At 39.3% G+C, this 18,061-nt stretch overlaps 1 protein-coding gene across 3 annotated transcripts in view; it reads left to right on the top strand.

Moving 5' to 3' along the window:
* Positions 1 to 17,548, top strand: part of KLHL5 (kelch like family member 5) — a 71,731-nt gene extending 54,183 nt beyond the window's left edge. For 2 of the 3 annotated variants that reach the window (XM_063457875.1, XM_063457873.1), the window contains exons 4-11: positions 1,097 to 1,293; positions 5,196 to 5,408; positions 6,818 to 7,004; positions 7,143 to 7,367; positions 8,355 to 8,517; positions 10,767 to 10,979; positions 12,392 to 12,563; positions 17,164 to 17,548. In XM_063457875.1, coding sequence (XP_063313945.1) covers positions 1,097 to 1,293; positions 5,196 to 5,408; positions 6,818 to 7,004; positions 7,143 to 7,367; positions 8,355 to 8,517; positions 10,767 to 10,979; positions 12,392 to 12,563; positions 17,164 to 17,220 — 1,427 coding nt within the window. In that variant the 3' untranslated portion in view covers positions 17,221 to 17,548. The remainder of the gene's footprint in view (positions 1 to 1,096; positions 1,294 to 5,195; positions 5,409 to 6,817; positions 7,005 to 7,142; positions 7,368 to 8,354; positions 8,518 to 10,766; positions 10,980 to 12,391; positions 12,564 to 17,163) is intronic. The other variant, XM_063457874.1, reaches the window with a different exon arrangement.
* The last annotated feature ends 513 nt before the right edge of the window (positions 17,549 to 18,061 follow it).

Consider the following 18,061-nt stretch of genomic DNA (forward strand, 5'->3'; position numbering starts at 1 on the left):
AGATCAAACAGCAGGCATCTATACACACATTTATAATGAATGACATTTCCTGTCTTAAGGTTTTACTGACGTACTTACATCCGCTTTAACAGGAGTTTAAATATTTTAATCAGCTTTTACAGGAAGGATCAAAACCGTGCTATTAACTTAAACCTGCAGGATTCATTTAGGAAGGGAGGTTTGAATGCGGGCATGGGCGCCTTTATAATATTTGGCTCCCTTTTGGTGCCCCATTTAATCTGGCATCTTTGGTTGTTTGCCACACTCCAAGTGTCTCATAAAGCATGCATTAACATAAGAAATGTTCTCCGTAGACATTAAAAAAAACGTAGGTTGTTGATACAGCGTATTCTTTTAGTGGATAATTTGAGGTTGTGCCAAAAGATACCCAGCGCTTAGCTTCAGTTAAGAATACAGCCAGTTGTGGCAAGTTCTCAAACAGCTTGCAAAATGTTACATAAACTTCCAAAAATATATTTCAGTAGAGTTCGCATTATAGCTATTTGGCCTACATTTTCCAACACATGTTCTCAATTCACCACAACTCAGGTGTTTACTGCACGGAGTCCTTCGCAATCAGATTTATTACTGGTGCAATTTGATTTCTGCCTCTAGCTCTTGCAGGATCAAATTTTGCAAAAGTAAAATCTGATAATGTTTATCTCCTTTCACTTGAACGTGGGAAATGTGTGCTAGTGGCTAGCTCTGTGTTATTGGTAAATTAAAGAGACATGTCAGTTGGAGAACCAGTACTGTCCCTGTGCAGTTTGCTACAGAAGTTCTAGAATACCAGCCAGAAAAGGCCGCGGGCCACCAGAAACAAATCACAGATTGTTGGGACAGGTTTTCAAAATCTTTTTTTGTAAACAAATCCCATGTAAGGCAAGGAGTCTGCTTTATGGGAAGTCAGAGCTTTTACAATTTCACAGATCTTTAGCTGTTTTTATTATGGTTTCCAAAATGTATATTACGTATTTCATTCTAAGCCAAGAACGGTTTCTCCACCCCTTGTAGTTCATGTAAAATAGTCATTTTCATTTTTTGCAAATCCATAATATTTTGTAATTAGAATCTGTGTCTGTGGATGTTCTTACAGGTCGACTTGAGCTAAAAGAAGATAACATCGAATGCCTGCTGTCTACGGCGTGTCTCCTGCAGCTGTCTCAGGTGGTGGAAGCCTGCTGCAAATTCTTAATGAAACAGCTCCATCCCTCCAACTGCCTGGGTATTCGCTCCTTTGCTGACGCACAAGGATGTACCGATCTCCACAAGGTGGCTCATAATTACACAATGGCAAGTGTTAGACGTCCCTCCCTTGCATGTAGCAAAGACTCATACTGTCGTTATACTCTGCTATGGTGGGGAATTGGAGATCATATCCCAAGCCCACAGATGAAAACATTTAGATTGATCTCAATAGCAGGGAAAGTGAGGGCCGGGTTTATACTGGGTGTCAAAGCTTGCCACCACCCCACGTTTCAATATTATGGTTATTCGATCAACCATTTTAGGCGTTGTATACTATTAATGTTGCTATGGTAATAACATAAGCTGCTACATACAGTCGTGAAAATCACTGACTTCAGGAAAGATATGTTCTGTTGACAAAATTATAATTAAAATGTGTTTAAAAAAAAAAAAAAAAAGCTAGAACTTTGTTGAACTGTGTGTTTATAGTATTGTATGCTTGGATATGTCTATACATACTATAGTATTATAAGATTTAATGAGTAGGAGTAGAGAACCCAGTTTGGGGGGTTAATTTTTTATTTAATTTTCTTTTGTGGTTGCACGTTAAGTTAACAGTATCTTCAGTGGTAATTCTGGGGAACTAAGGAATAGCACAGTTGTATCTAACCACAAAAATGTTATCCAATGCCACATAATAATAAGTGAGTTATGAGTATACAGTATCCAAAGGCATTCAGTGACAATGGATGTAACAAAAACAAAATGAAATGTGTCCTCTTTGAAACATTCATGTAGACAAATGTCACATTTGTGATGCTGAAAAAATGTCAAGGCAAATAAATAAATATATATCTTTGTTTCAGGGCTTAAAATTTTAAGCCCCATGCTATTATCCAGGTCTCGGAGTGTGCATGGACACACATTGCTTGGTGAATTTCTCCTTGCCAATGGCTAGGTGTGGCACCTCCTTGCAGGGAACCAGAGTGTCACCGCCAAGGACTCTCTTTCACATAGTGACTATTGCCAAATGGTAATAGCAAAGTACTATAGCAGGTTCACACCATGCACTAGCTGAGACTTTGTGTAGGGTGAAGTAGAATTTTTTTTTATTATTATTTTTATTTATTATTTTTTTTTGGTCACACTGTTTACCTGGGGCCTCAACCGGAGGTTTCCAGGAGAACAATAGCATTGCAACATACCCGGACCTTGGATTAACATTATACACAGAATAAACCGGGTCCCAGGTCCACATCCCCAAACAAAGCTATCTTCTGAGAGCCCACTCTGTCCAATAAGCGCTAGGATCAGAGTTGGCTGGCCCGAATTAGCTAGAAGTAAAGTTTTGACCGGTCCTTGACCTTCCTCCAATGCAGTGCAGAGTTCCATAGCACTGGGTGGAAAACCTCTGTCACCTAAAATGATGGCACTTTTGATGGGTACATAGAGCTCTCTCAAGTCCTGGGTACCATTGTATGCCTTGCCACCACCTATCACAGCTCCAAATAGCGCTCTAATAGATGGTCGTGGGACAGAGACAACGTTTTACCAGACTGCGGCTATTCTACGATCCAATTAAGAGTCCCAGAGTGAATGATGGTTACTACCGGTCAGACGAGCCATGCCTCTGTGACCTTCCTGCGGGTAAACAGGGTGAAAATAGCTCTTTTAGAGGGAGATGGTTGTTGGGAGACATGTACCATTCCTGGGTGACTGGCTGTTCTGTCACACTAGGAAATTCTAGCCCTGCTTTATTTAAAAAAAAAAACAATCACCAGATTTCTTTTTAGGCAGAAATTGCTAATGTTGAGACAACTCTGCTGTAGTCCCAGTTTGAGTATTTTAGCGTACTTTTTACAATTCAGTTAATTGTAGTATAGTACAAAGGTTTGTTGATCTTGTTATCTGCCTGCTTTTTCTAGTGAAAAAAGAGTGTGTCCTGTACTAAATATTTCAGAATTTTGTATTTTTGTATTTTTTTTGTTTTGTTTTGTTTTTCTTGGTTGGTTGGAATGGGCATGCTTTGCACCATCTGCATTTTGCTGTGCTCGGCTGATTAGGTATTCATAATATGCTGTCACCAGCTCTTATTTATGTTTCTTTTCTGCAGGAATATTTAAATTAGCTCCATATGACAGAGGGTTTTAAAGAAATAATATGTTGTTCCAGATGGATGTCTCCCCAGGTCCCCTTTGATGTCGTTTAGATGAGTGTTGAGCAGAAACTGAATTTTAATAATAATGAGAATATTGAAAATATCTCGGCTGGAGTGAAAAGCTGGGTTTCAAAAAAAGCAATAATTTTTTAGACACGCTTTAAATGTTACTGTGGCTTGTACCATTATTGTCCTTTATATATAATAAGGGGACATGCTTTTCAGAGCTATACAGTTACAGTATACACAACTCTACACAGGGTGCAATAAACACTGGAAATTAAGATATGAACAATTTCAGATGTTCCTATCCACAATTTTGCAACTGTACTTTCTCAACTTGAGCAACCATACAAAATGTTTGGTACTTAATTAAGCAGAGGGACCCAGGACATGGGCACATTGTTGCAACATTTATGCTTTGGCATGTGTGTTAATGGACTCTAAGAAGCCTAACCACTATAGCTCGCTCTAGTGGTTATATCACCTAGGAGGTTTGCCTTTACGTGTCAGGTGAGCCTCAAGTTATTTAAATGTGCATAGGGATTTGGGATGTTGTGCGAGTAACTATTTTTTTATTTTTTTTTTACATTTATTTTGCCTAGTGTGTCCTGGCGCCATCTCCAGGTTTCATGAAAAGCTGTTTCGGAATAGACAGTGGTGGCTCAGTGTGCTTGGGGGCCAAACATGTTTTAAGTAATTAAATATGTACATTATAATCTGCCATAAATTTACTTGGTAAATATTACTTGATTTTTATGGTTCCTAAATTTACTCATAGCCAAGAAATTGCATCTTCTTGAAACTGGAATTCTTCAAAAATAAAAACCTTAAAAAAAAAATTTAAATAAAAAGAAACTTTTAACTTAAAAAAAAAAAAATGCACGCACAGACAAAACGGTTATTGCGCACAGACAAAACGGTTATTGCGCACACAGTGGTTACAACATAATCATATAAAAGAAAAACATCATGTTGTAGTATGTAAAATCATGAGATAAAATGGCTCCAAATGGACCACTCACAATATTCAGAGCCTGTTATAAGTTGGCATTGAACTGTAAAAGCACCAAATCACCCTTATCCAGCAATGTATTGCTGGGCTGGAGGTCCACTGGAATGTACCAATTTCTGATCTTCCTCTGGTGCATAATCTAAACTGCTGGCTGTCCAACTTTATACCAGTCTTTATTAAAACTGTATTGAGTGCTGTCTTAATTTTCATTTACCAATTGCTAGTAGGCTAGTGAAAAGCTTGTGTGTCTGCGTGGTGGTGGTCGTCGTCCGAAAACATCCAGCCTGGTGTATTCATTATTGTGTATGTTGGCTATTCTTACGATCCCATATTTTATTTATTTTTAAACATCCATGTAAGCACTCATTGAAGATTAAAGGCCCGGGCAGCTGGGGTAACTTTGTTCATGCAATACAAACACTTGAACAGATAATGAGGAAAGTGATATTTTATTTCCTCCTGATATTTCAAGTTACGGGGACTTTTAACCATGTGGAATCCATTGGTTTTGCTGAACTGCTCGAAAACAGTTTGACCAGGAACAGTGGGACTGCACCCGATAATAATGCTTACACAATAATGACTACAATAAAATGCAGTTATGGGGCTTGGAGTGTGCTTTTAATACTAATCATTGATTGGTTGTAGAATTAGAAAAAGAAGAAAAGTGTCTTTGTAGATATTCTCAAAGGATACAGATAAATCAACAAATAATTTCATACAAAGTAGAGACACCCCGAATGCCAACATTATATTGTACATTCGTGGGAGAAAAATATTTTACGAGCTGAACTTGTTGTTAATTTTGTTTAAAGTATGGAATCTCTTTTTCAGGAGCATTTCATGGAAGTAATCAGGAATCAAGAGTTTCTGTTGTTGCCAGGAGGAGAGATTTCTAAACTTTTAGCTAGCGATGATATGAATATTCCCAACGAAGAGACCATTCTTAACGCCTTGCTAACATGGGTCCGCCATGATGTGGAACAGAGACGGAAAGACCTTAGCAAATTGCTGGCGTTTATCAGGCTACCACTACTGGCACCCCAGGTATGTACAATCTCTTACTATCATAACTATATACAACTGGCATTATATAAACAAAAAAAAACATTCTGGCGACAATGGAATGCTCATAATGATCCATTATCGTTGCCCTGGAAGTGCTAGCAGAATGCTTGGTTGTATAGGGAGAGGTATTAGCAGTAGAAAGAGGGAAGTGCTCATGCCATTGTACAGAACACTGGTGAGACCTCACTTGGAGTATTGTACGCAGTACTGGAGACCGTATCTTCAGAAGGATATTGATACCTTAGAGAGGGTTCAGAGAAGGGCTACTAAACTGGCTCATGGATTGCAGGATGAAACTTACCAGGAAAGGTTAAAGGATCTAAACATGTATAGATTGGAGGAAAGACGAGACAGGGGGGGATATGATAGAAACATTTAAATACATAAAGGGAATCTACACAGTAAAGGAGGAGACTATATTTAAAAGAAGAAAAACTACCACAACAAGAGGACATAGTCTTAAATTAGCGGGGCAAGGTTTAAAAATAATATCAGGAAGTATTACTTTGCTGAGAGGATAGTGGATGCATGGAATAGCCTTCCAGCTGTAGTGGTAGAGGTTAACACAGTAAAGGAGTTTAAGCATGCGTGGGATAGGCATAAGGCTACCCTAACTATAAGATAAGGCCACGGACTTAGAAAATTGTGCAGACTAGATGTGCCGAATGGTTCTTAACTGCCATCACATTCTATGTTTCTTCCAGGCTTTGCTGGTGCAGTGGGTAGATGTGTAGGTTAGTTTACTGTTGATTATTCTGGGATTTTTGTTTTTTTAAATTAATCTTCTTTAGATTTTTTAATTAATTCCTCCAGAAGCCCACCCTTACTGCCACCTGCTCCAAATCAGCAGTCTTTCCCTCTTTGCTCCAATAATACAACAGTACGTGACATGATCAGACTGTGTTGAAAAGATTTGTGGGAGTTGTTTATCATGTTATTGCATTCTACAATAGATAACTAACAACAAAACAATGTCCATTAGAAGCTCCTCCGGTGTCCATAAAGCTCTGCTGTGCATGGGTTTGTGGTATTATGTCAACACTGCCATATAAAGTTTAGGGAATATCATGATTGGGTGAGACAATTCCTGGTCTTGATAGAGCTCACTGTAGAACATAAAGGGTTTTGGAATTTGCACCAAATGCAGGAACATAAAAAGTAAGCATCTTCCTTGTTTTTTTAATTTATTGTTTTAAATGCATTACATTACTTTTTGTATATAATGCCATAAAAGTAATGGGTTATCTCCAGCCTGGAATCTCCCATTCATTTTATTATGTATTATAGCTCAAATCCAGAACCCAAAATGCTACTTTTGTAAAGTGTATGTGTTTCTTCAAATGCTGAATATACTAGTATTGCGATAATATGGTACTCTTGACTTGTAGTTTCTTGCAGATATGGAAAATAATGCACTATTTAGAGATGATCTTGAATGTCAAAAACTAATTATGGAAGCCATGAAATACCACTTGTTGCCTGAGAGGAGGCCCATGTTACAGAGCCCTCGCACCAAGCCTCGGAAGTCTACAGTCGGCACACTGTTTGCTGTTGGTGGAATGGATGCTACCAAAGGTACAACTGAACAGCCATTATCTGGAGGTCCAGTGACACTATCTTAGTATTGTGGGTCCTAGTAATGATGCAATTAGCATAGCAGATAGATTCCCTTAAACCATATGTTCCATTAATTTTCATGTTTTTCTCACTAAGGAGCTACAAGTATTGAAAAGTACGATCTCCGCACAAACATGTGGACTCCCGTAGCCAACATGAACGGCAGGAGGCTGCAGTTTGGTGTGGCTGTCCTGGACGACAAGCTATATGTTGTGGGTGGCAGAGATGGATTAAAGACCCTTAACACTGTTGAATGTTATAATCCTAAAACAAAAACCTGGAGTGTAATGCCACCAATGTCTACGCATAGACACGGCCTCGGTAAGTGGCAGAATTGACCAAAACTGGAAAAATGCATTAATACAGCGTTACAATATTGTTCATTGTAAAATATTATGTAAAATACAATTCCAATGGGCACATGGTGTTCATTCATTGGAGTAGGACAGTAATATCTGTGCTATGGGTTCTGACCTACAGTTTCGTGAACAAGTTCTTTATTGATCTTTTTTTATCTAATGAATTTAGAGTTGATGATTTCAAAATAATTTACTTATTGTGATTTGTACTGATGTAAACATCTGTATAAATGATTTTAGTGGTGTGTCTCCTGGTGTGTACCAAAAAATATATAATAATGTATATGGAGCATTTTACCCCTAAGAGATACTGATATTTAAGATGGAGTATACTTTTTCATTTATCGTTGTTGATTTCAAGCCTTGTGCTACTAGACCGGTCTAAAAGGCAGTCACCACTGCAAACTTGGAGAGTTCCTGGCACATTAGCCAGGGTTGAAGCTCTACAAGCAATACTGATTAAAGTTATTGTATTTGTAAGTTCATGGGAGGTTTTGTCCCAGATGCCTCTGCACTGATCTCTGTTTATATTTTAAACTAAAAAAGCAGATAATATTGCTAAATAAGTGAAGCATTTTAACAACAAAGTGGTCCATTTCCAATGGCTGTAAATTCCATGTTATTCCTGTTAGAAGTATAATTGTGTATCAGTGTTGACTAAAAGTAAAGTTGTAATATTAACGCAATATTGAGTCTGAAATGAAGGAATTGATGCAAGCAGTAATATTTCACCATTTCTATAATGTCAAAAATATTTACACGGACCAATAATAGAGATGAAGTGCTCCACTAGTCCTTTATTGATCAACATAAAGGCTAAAGCTATCAAATCATTATGGGAAATGCACTGCAGTGATTAAAATGCATCAATATCTATCCTAAATAGAATGAAATAGAAGTGTCTGTGCTTGTATTCTGTAAATGGTTACGTTCTGCTTCCTTTTCATAGGGGTAGCAGTTTTAGAGGGACCCATGTATGCTGTAGGCGGCCATGATGGTTGGAGCTACCTGAATACTGTAGAGAGATGGGACCCGCAGGCACGGCAGTGGAATTTTGTCGCCAGCATGTCAACCCCGAGGAGCACAGTTGGTGTTGCTGTGCTAAGTGGAAAGTGAGATATTAGTACATTAACTCTTATCTTTTAATTAGCATTAATTCCAGAACTTTCTGCTTACCCCAGTTTATTGTAATCCTAACTAGCCAGCTAAACCCTGCCATTGTACCTTTTTATTTCCATTCTCTTCTTTACAACTTACATTGATCAAGTAACAAAAAAAAAAAAAATCTGTTCTGTCCATTCCACTAGTCAGCTGTGTGTCACTATTTAGCACAGTGAGAGACCTACCTTCCTATAGAATTGCTAGCGGGAGTCGTAGCAAGCTTCCCTGTACTGCTTTCATCTCCTGTCTGATAAGCTGCGAGGCAGCGCACGGTATAAAATGCCATGTAAATTCAAAGGATGACATCCTTACTTGTTTTAGAGAAGCAGAAATAATTTATTATAAAAGTGTTTGGTTCTTTAAATAGAGACTGAAGCATGTAACAAGACTACCAAAACTATTATTATGTATAGACACGGTAATAATACAGACATTATAATAGGTGATGGCTAATGTTTGGCAATACAGCCTTTTCTGTACTACGGTCCTGGCTGAGGATCATGGGAATTGTAGAGCACATCAGCTGTAAGTGCCAGAGACTTGTCATTACTGTGCTAGCTTTAAGAATAAACAAGGCACATTCATACTACTTGTTACTTACCAGAGCTCTAGAAGACAGCTCAGCCTATCTTCAGGAACTCAACAGGTTATGAGACTTGATCATTCTAGTAGCATTTAATCTGAGGGATATAGCATACCTCCCAAGTGTCCCTATTTTAGGAGGGACAGTCCCTGTTTTGGTCCTTGATCCCTCTGTCCCTTTTTTCTATCCTAATGTCCCTCTTTTCTAGGAGTTCAATATTGTTTGTGTGTTTCAGTGTATAGCAGAGTTCCCACAGTAATGTGTTTTTAAATTGCAATAGATGAACTAATAAATCAGTCTGTGTAAATACGATACATTGTTCTTGTTCTAAATTACATTTTAGTTGCATAAATTATTAGTAAGTCACCTAAAATGTTTCAGAACAGCTCTGCCCCTGGCCAGGACCCCGCTCACACCCCTACAATTAAAGTGTCCTTTATCCATTTCCAATGTGGAGTAATATGTTCTAATAACAGAGAACGCTGAGAAAGTCGGTATGTTATAATGTACCGTATTTTTCAAAAGTGAGGGGAAATGTCTGTGCGTCTTATGGAGCGAATATGAAGCTTTACTTACCTGTCTTGCAGCGTTGGCCGGCAGCACAGGGCGCACCGCGGTAGTGGAACTTGAATTTCATGTTCCGGTTTCCGGTGGGACTGAAAGGAAGTGTGCACAAGCTGAGTGCGCACTTCCTTTCAGTCCCGCCGGAAACCGGAACATGAAATTCAAGTTCCACTACCGCGGTGCGCCCTGTACTGCCGGCCAACGCTACAAGACAGGTAAGTAATTATGGGACAAGGGGAGGGGGACAGTATGGGAGAGAAGAATATGGGAGGGGGATGAAGTCTATGGGGAGGGGGGGGATGAAGTCTATGGGGGGGATGAAGTCTATAGGGGGGGATGAAGTCTATAGGGGGGGATGAAGTCTATGGGGAGGGGGTGGATGAAGTCTATGGGGTGGGGGTGGATGAAGTCTATGGGGAGGGGGTGGATGAAGACTATGGGGAGGAGGTGGATGAAGACTATGGGGAGGGGGTGGATGAAGCCTATGGGGAGGGGGTGGATGAAGCCTATGGGGAGGGGGTGGATGAAGCCTATGGGGAGGGGGTGGATGAAGTCTATGGGGAGGGGGTGGATGAAGCCTATGGGGAGGGGGTGGATGAAGCCTATGGGGAGGGGGTGGGTGAAGACTATGGGGAGGGGGTGGGTGAAGACTATGGGGAGGGGGTGGGTGAAGACTATGGGGAGGGGGTGGGTGAAGACTATGGGGAGGGGGTGAGTGAAGACTATGGGAGGGGGGGACACTATGGGACAGGGGAGAAAAAAAATATTCTGTTCAAACTGTCCCATAGTAAGAAACACTATGGGACAGTTTGTTCAGAATATTTTTTTTCTGGGTTTCTTCCTCTAAAAACTAGGTGCGTCTTATGGTGAGGTGCGTCTTATGGAGCGTAAAATACGGTAATCCTTCGTTCATTGCCCAGCCCTGAACATATGAACATATTTCTGTCTTGCTTATTAGAATTCATTGCTTTTGGGGCCTTTTACCCAACTACAAATGACTTGGAAATATTTCCAACTAAGTTTGTGTGTTTTTTGTTTTCAATTATTTTCCAGGCTTTATGCCGTGGGTGGCCGTGATGGAAGCTCTTGCCTAAAATCTGTAGAATGCTTTGATCCTCACACCAACAAGTGGACCCTGTGCTCACAGATGTCCAAACGAAGAGGAGGGGTCGGAGTCACTACCTGGAATGGATTTTTGTATGCAATAGGAGGGCACGATGCACCTGCTTCCAATTTAACATCCCGGCTCTCAGATTGTGTGGAAAGGTATGTGGAAAGTATACAAGAAATGAGAAGGCTTAGAAATGGAAGTACATCTGTCTCTGTCCCAGAACGAATAGGGTTATTTAGTAAAGTCTGAGTTGTGTGGAATTTAAAGTAAATTCAAAGGGGATGATTTGATTTTGAGCCAAAATAGTCAGAGCTGGATAGAGTAATGAAAGATCTGACTTTTTGTCCAAAATTTGAAACTCACTCTGAATTCCCACTGTAGTAAATACGCCTGGTAGAATGTGCTGTTCAGGATAGTTATTGTGGTACTGTCACAACAATAGAATCCTTATTAAAACCGTCTGACAAATGAAGGTTGGGATATGGTTAATCTATAAAACACAGACAAAATTACCCTTGCATATTTGGTCTACATTGCCTTTTTTATGGGCATGTGTTTGCTCACTGGCCTGCAGGCAGAGATGTGCCAAAAAGACACGAGTAACAGGTTAACAGTCAAATATGGGAAATATCTATTATCTAAAATAAGACAGATCCATAGAGCTATCTGTGTATATTCAAACAAGTTAAATTAATAAGTTTACTGTTACTTGTATGGTACTGGGTCCACTGTTGTTATCTTCGACTTAAAATATCCAGATATGATGTGAGAGATTAACTAGAGTAGCATAGTGAAGATAAAAGCAAATTTATTTAAAAATATATATATATATATAAAGAAGTGGGCTCTCACATTTTAAAACAGAGTTACCGGCATCTCACTAGTTTTAAAACTAGTCGAGGTGAGTTTTGTCTTTTCTCGCTTGCTGCTGTTTAATACGAATCCTTCGAGGGAGTCCTACAGCCGATGTACAGTATTATGAAGATCTCTCGAATTATGTATAGCAGCAAACTAACAGAGGCAACTTTGGAAACCATTACAAATAAGTTATACTATATATATGGAAAAGTTATGTAGGCTATTCATATACATAGTAAAATGTATTGTTTTAGAAAAATACCTCTCTCTTATCTTTACCTCCACCTCTCATTTCCATCTGCGCTCTTAGTATATTATTGAGAGTATATATAAAACCAGTTGCCTAGACTGACCCTTTAAAATGTGTTACTCCTATACTCTCCTTATAAATAATAATTAAAATCCAAGAGAACGTGGCCTTTCATTAAGTATGGGATCTATAGTTGACCTACTGTCTTAAAGAGTTTTCATCTTAAAGCAGATATCTTTTATCTAGGGGAATTTAGTATACTCGTCCTTTCCCAAATTCCCCCACCGTTTTTTGTTTGTTTTTTTTATGTCTCCCAATCTTCCCCTTTCTCTTTATCCTTTTACTGTATTCTGTAAAACCAGCTGTGACTACAGGTGAACTGTTGGTACTATCTTTTCACATTTGTTCACAAACCTGTAATAAATAAGGAATTCATTTAGCAGATGCTTTCATTTACAGGTATGATCCCAAAACAGACATGTGGACATCGGTGGCCTCGATGAGCATTTGTCGAGATGCAGTAGGAGTGTGCTTGTTGGGTGATAAACTCTATGCCATTGGTGGATACGATGGACAGAGCTATCTCAATACGGTGGAGGCGTATGATCCTCAGACAAATGAATGGACACAGGTCTGTATAGTTGGACACGTTTTTGTTAAATATTGTTTTGTTTTGCTTAGTTTACCTTGTGAAAAAGTTTAAGGTTGTTGGTTATGGGAGACATGATTGTTAGCTAGCTTAGGATTTTTAAAATTATGATTACTTGTCCCCTATATTTAACAAATGTGAGTTTCTGAGGTCTGAAAAAATAAAATGTAAATGTAGAAGTCAGCATCGCTGTATTTTGCATTTGTCTGGAGCTGAGCACCACCATCTCAGCTCCCTGTCCATCTCTGTTCTAAGTTCCTCTCTTTTTATGGAGATAAAACCTTTCGTGTGCACCTGGCTGTCAGCAAGAGAGAGGAGAAGAAACTGAAATTGTGGTGTCAGTTGACAACTACTTAATATGCATTTATAAGAAAACTGAGCATCATATTAAAAAAGGTTAACACAAGTTATTGAGTATTATTTTATTCATTGGTGTAATTCCCAGACCTGTGTGTTCCCCTTCAGAGGGAAGCAATAGTACTAAAAAACAAATTTGTATTATTATTTAATATGTCCCTGGCATCAATATGATCTTAGTCCCCATCATCTTTTAATTTAAAAAAATATTAAGCTTAATCCACACTGACACTACTACAGTTTGTTTTTATGTGGACTCTACCTATATTATTGTGTTCTTCTTTGCTACTTAACTTTTACAAAACATAAAAAGGGGAAGAACATCTGGGGCACTGGTGCTACATGCAAAGCACTTGTATATCGTATTGTTAAGTTTTCCTGTGTACTAACCTCAACTTTCTAATTCTGTATTGCCGAAATCTTTAAAAAAAAAAAATTACAAAAAATTAAGCTTAATAACCCCTAACTTGTTTTTGTTTTTCCATTTCTGGTACACAGTCCTTCCAGCAACCAATTCCCCCCTGTTTTGTCATCATGCTTAATGACTTCTCTTTCAATCAAATACTTCTCACAAAGAAGCATTGTGGATGAGAAACATATGTGTGGCAAGTGCTGGGATATGCCAAAAAAGGCTTTTTATAAAAAAGCATTGAATCCAGTGTTTCTCTGTGAGAAGCATCGGAGCTGGCTGCATTGTACTAAGAGGACTTTTAAACGGTTATGAAAAGGCACCATCTAGTGGCTGTCAGGGTGACAGACATTAGAGGTATGTTTAGCCCCACAAAGTAAAAATTGCCAAAATGGCAGTATTTTTACATTGCGGGAGCAATGCGGCAGTACCACTGCACCAAGACCACTTCATTGAGCTCTGGGTGCCTCAAGTGTCCCTTTAATAAACTGATAAAGTACCTTAACCCCTTAGTGACCAAGGACGCATCGGGTACGTCCAACTAAAACTGGTCGTTAACGACCTCGTCGTACCAGATAAGCGCTGGAAGCGATCCTGATCTCGAGGCATCCTGCAATACCCTCCCTAACCCCCACTGCTGGGCTGCCGGGTGATCGCTCCACCGGAGCGATAATTTCTGGGTTGCCCTACGTGGCTCTCGGCAGTGAGGCAGAGCATCGGAAGCTATCATGCAGGCTTCCGATGCTCTGCCTGTCTGCTGAGTGCCTTGAGATGTCGAGGCACTCAGTAAAAATAAAAATATATATAACTAACACCCTCCCAGGAATTTAATCCTACATTACTTGCCCGATTGCCGCCATTCCCCCGCCGGCGATAAGTCTTCTTCTGACAGCCCAGTTACCGTAGTTCCTCCTCTTCAAAATAGGACCCCATATTTATAACCCTGGGTTGTCTACTTTAAAAAAATATGTACATGGGGGGGGGGGGTGTGATTCAGTGATTTATGACAGATAACAGTGTTACAATGTCACTATTGATCAATTTTAAAAATATATATTTTGAAACGGCAATGTCCTACTTGTATCTATAGCCCTATAACTTGCAAAAAAAAGCATGTTATAAAAATATGTTAACACTGGATATTTCTAAACTCAGGACAAAATTTTGAAACTATTTAGCATGGGTGTTTTTTGGCAGTTGTAGATGCGTAACAGATTTTGGGGGTCAAAGTTCAAAAAGGTGAGGTTTTTAAAAATAATTTTCAAGGGATTTACCAATATTGATTTTTTTTTAAATCCGATAATATGTGAACTTTAAGGCCAATAGCCAAAACTATTTCTACACAAATCTACTGTTAACTGGACATGTTTATTATTGTATTTATTTTGTTGCAAATCTTTTTTTATTAAAGTAAATGCACAAAATATAAATGCCAGTCAGAATTTTTTATGTTTTCAAGAATATAAGTGTGTGTAGTGAATGCAGTGTGTGTGTGTTTGTGTAGTGGATGCAGTATGTGTGTGTGTAAATATGTGGGGTAGGAATCTGTGGATTTTATTTATTTTATAAATAAAAATAATTTTATATAATTATTACATTTAAAAAAAAATGTAATTTTTTTTTAAATTTTATTCCCCCCTCCCTGGCCACAGGTTCATAGGGCATTACACTCCTTGGTGGGGAGTGAGGGGTGCCATGTGTATGAGGGGCATTGTATGTGTGTATGGGGGCAGTGTGTGTATGGGGTCAGTTAATGTGTATGTGGGGCAGTTTATGTGTGTGTATTTGGGATGCAGTTTATATGTGTGTGTGTATGGGGGGCAGTGTGTGTATATGGAGGGGCAGTTTATGTGTGTGGGACAGTGTGTGAATGTGTACGGTGTTATTGTGTGTGTGTGTGTGTGTGTGTGTGTGTGTGTGGGGTAGGGAGGGAAGCAGATCAAAGCAAATATAATTTTTCTTTTATGTTGTTTTTAAAAACAAATATATTGTATATCCTCCCTCCCTCCTTACCTGTGGCCTGGGAGGGGGAGACATTGCTTTCCATCCCTGGTGGTCCGGTGGGGAAGCACTGGTGGTCCCAGTGGTGAGAGTGAACTCTAGCTTGTAGATTTAGGCTAGAGTTCACTCTTGCGAGAGTGGAGCATTGCCGTGGTAACCGCAGCTATGCTTCGTGCTTGCGAGAGGAGAACCCGATGGAGCTGCAGGCAAGAGCTCCCCCGGGTCCTCTCTCTATCTCCTTCCCTCACCTGCCGACTGCCAGCAGAGTGCTTGCGGGCCGGGGAGGGAGATCACTGTTCTCCCCTCGCCCCCACTGTCTGCATTATCGGCAATATCGGTATCTTTATAGGCCGATACCGATATTGCTGAAAATGCAGAATATCGGCCAGACCGATAATCGGTCGATCCCTAATTTTTTCATCGTATTTTATTATTTTCTTTTTTATAGTAAATTTATATGATACGATGAAAATAATGGTATCTCTAGAAAGACCATTTAATGGTGAGAAAAAAAGGTATATATGATATGTGTGGGTACAGTAAATTAGTAAGAGGAAAATTACAGCTGAACACAAACACCACAGAAATGTAATATCAGCCCTGGTCCTTAATGGTAAGAAATTGAAAAGCGGTCTGGTCACTAAGGGGTTAAAGGGTCTGCTAGATTACAGTACCACTACTTCAAGTACCATATTACATGTACTGATTAGCTATCTTTATCTTTAATGATAAATGTGATGATATATCCAATGATTATTTTATCTTCAATGATCAATATACCGTATATACTAGAGTATAAGTCGTGACCTCTAATTTTACCCCAAAAAACTTGACTCGAGTATAAGACTAGGGTGGGAAATGCAGCAGCTACTGGTAAATTTCTAAATAAAATTAGATCCCCCAAAATATTACATTTCTTGAATATTTATTTTGTGTATATAATGAATGCAGTGTGTGTGTGTATATAATGCAGTGTGTGTAGTGTGTGTGTATATAATGCAGTGTGTGTATATAATGCAGTGTGTAGTGTGTATGAATGCAGTGTGTGTATGAATACAGTGTGTGTAGTGTGTGTGTATGAATGTAGTGTGTGTATGAATGCAGTGTGTAGTGTGTGTGTATGAATGCAGTGTGTGTCGTGTGTGTGTGTGTGTATATAATGCAGTGTGTGTAGTGTGTGTGTGTGGGGAGATTTTTAATTCATTTTTTTATTATATTATTATTTAAATTTTTATTTATATTTTTTTTGTCCCCCCTCCCTGCTTGATACATGGCCAGGGAGGGGGGCTCCCATTCCCTGCTGGTACAGTGGCATGGACTGTGTAGGAGGGGGGCTGGCAGCGAGCTGTAACTTACCTTTCCTGCAGCTCCTGTCAGCTCCCTTCTCCTGCGTTCCGGTCAGCTCCTCTGTCAGCTCCACTGTAATTCTCGCGGTCTGAGTGCCGCGCGGAGTTACCGTGGCAACGCTCTGACGCCGCTGCTCTCGCGAAACTTGCAGTGGAGCTGACAGGGGAGCTGACCGGACCGGAGGAGAAGGGAGCTGACAGGAGCTGCAGGAAAGGTATGTTACAGCTCGCTGCCAGCGCCCAACAGGACCGCCGGGCTTGTAATGAGCCCGGCGGTCCTGGTCTGTATTATGGCAATGTAAGTTGCCATAATACAGACATGAACTCAAGTATAAGACAAGTGGGGGGTTTTCAGCACAAAAAATGTGCCGAAAAACTTGTCTTATACTCGAGTATATACAGTAACTGTTTTATCATAAGCGTTATAGTGTTATTAGGGTATTAATGATTTCTTGTTTGCTATTTTTAGGTTGCTCCATTGTGCCTTGGAAGAGCCGGTGCCTGCGTAGTGACCGTAAAACTATGATATGGAATTTTATGTCGGTGTGCACAGACTCTCACATTCCCAAAGAGATTCACTTTATTACTGCTTTTTAATATTCACAGGTTTTATTGTGAATGGAAAATATACAGCACAATATTTATCATATTTTAGGATCTTCTATCCAAATCTTCCAGAAATTATTTATCTATGTTAAACTATATTTATTCCCAGCATAATGAAGGCAACTTTAGGCAAAGATACTTATTGGCGAGATCTATTTTCTCTAAGTATGTACCATTTTGGAGAGACATGTTTCTTTAGCACAAGGTTATAGATCAAGCGTTTCAGGTCTTCAACTGCAAGTTTATATCTTTAACCCCTTAAGGACACATGACATGTTTGACATGTCATGATTCCCTTATATTCCAGAAGTTTGGTCCTTAAGGGGTTAAAAGGACTTCAAAAATCTATCTATCAGTGTTTATTGGACATTCCCTCATACATGGATGTATTTAAAGTAATTATATAAAGGAATATTCATATCCCACGGTAGTGGACATACATGGATGCTTTTTAAGTCATCATAGAAAAGAAAATAAATATCCTGTGGTATGGCAGAGTTAAGGCAACGTGTGTATAAGCAGGACTTTCAAGTACTTTCAGGACTTTCACAACATCTGGAGTGCCGAAGGTTGCCTACTCCTGTTGTAGACCAACCTCTTAAGCTCATCTTAGAGGATACGAAAGTTGAGATATTCTGTGCTCTAGCTGTGACGTGATGGCCAGGGTACAGATATGGACATTTAATATCAAGCAGATGGGAAAGACGCAGAAAGCTAAAGAATTGACGAAGATAATAGATGAAAGTAAAGAAGAGAAAATT

This window comes from Pelobates fuscus, chromosome 6 (assembly GCF_036172605.1).
Source record: "Pelobates fuscus isolate aPelFus1 chromosome 6, aPelFus1.pri, whole genome shotgun sequence".
In the NCBI taxonomy this organism is placed as follows: domain Eukaryota; kingdom Metazoa; phylum Chordata; class Amphibia; order Anura; family Pelobatidae; genus Pelobates; species Pelobates fuscus.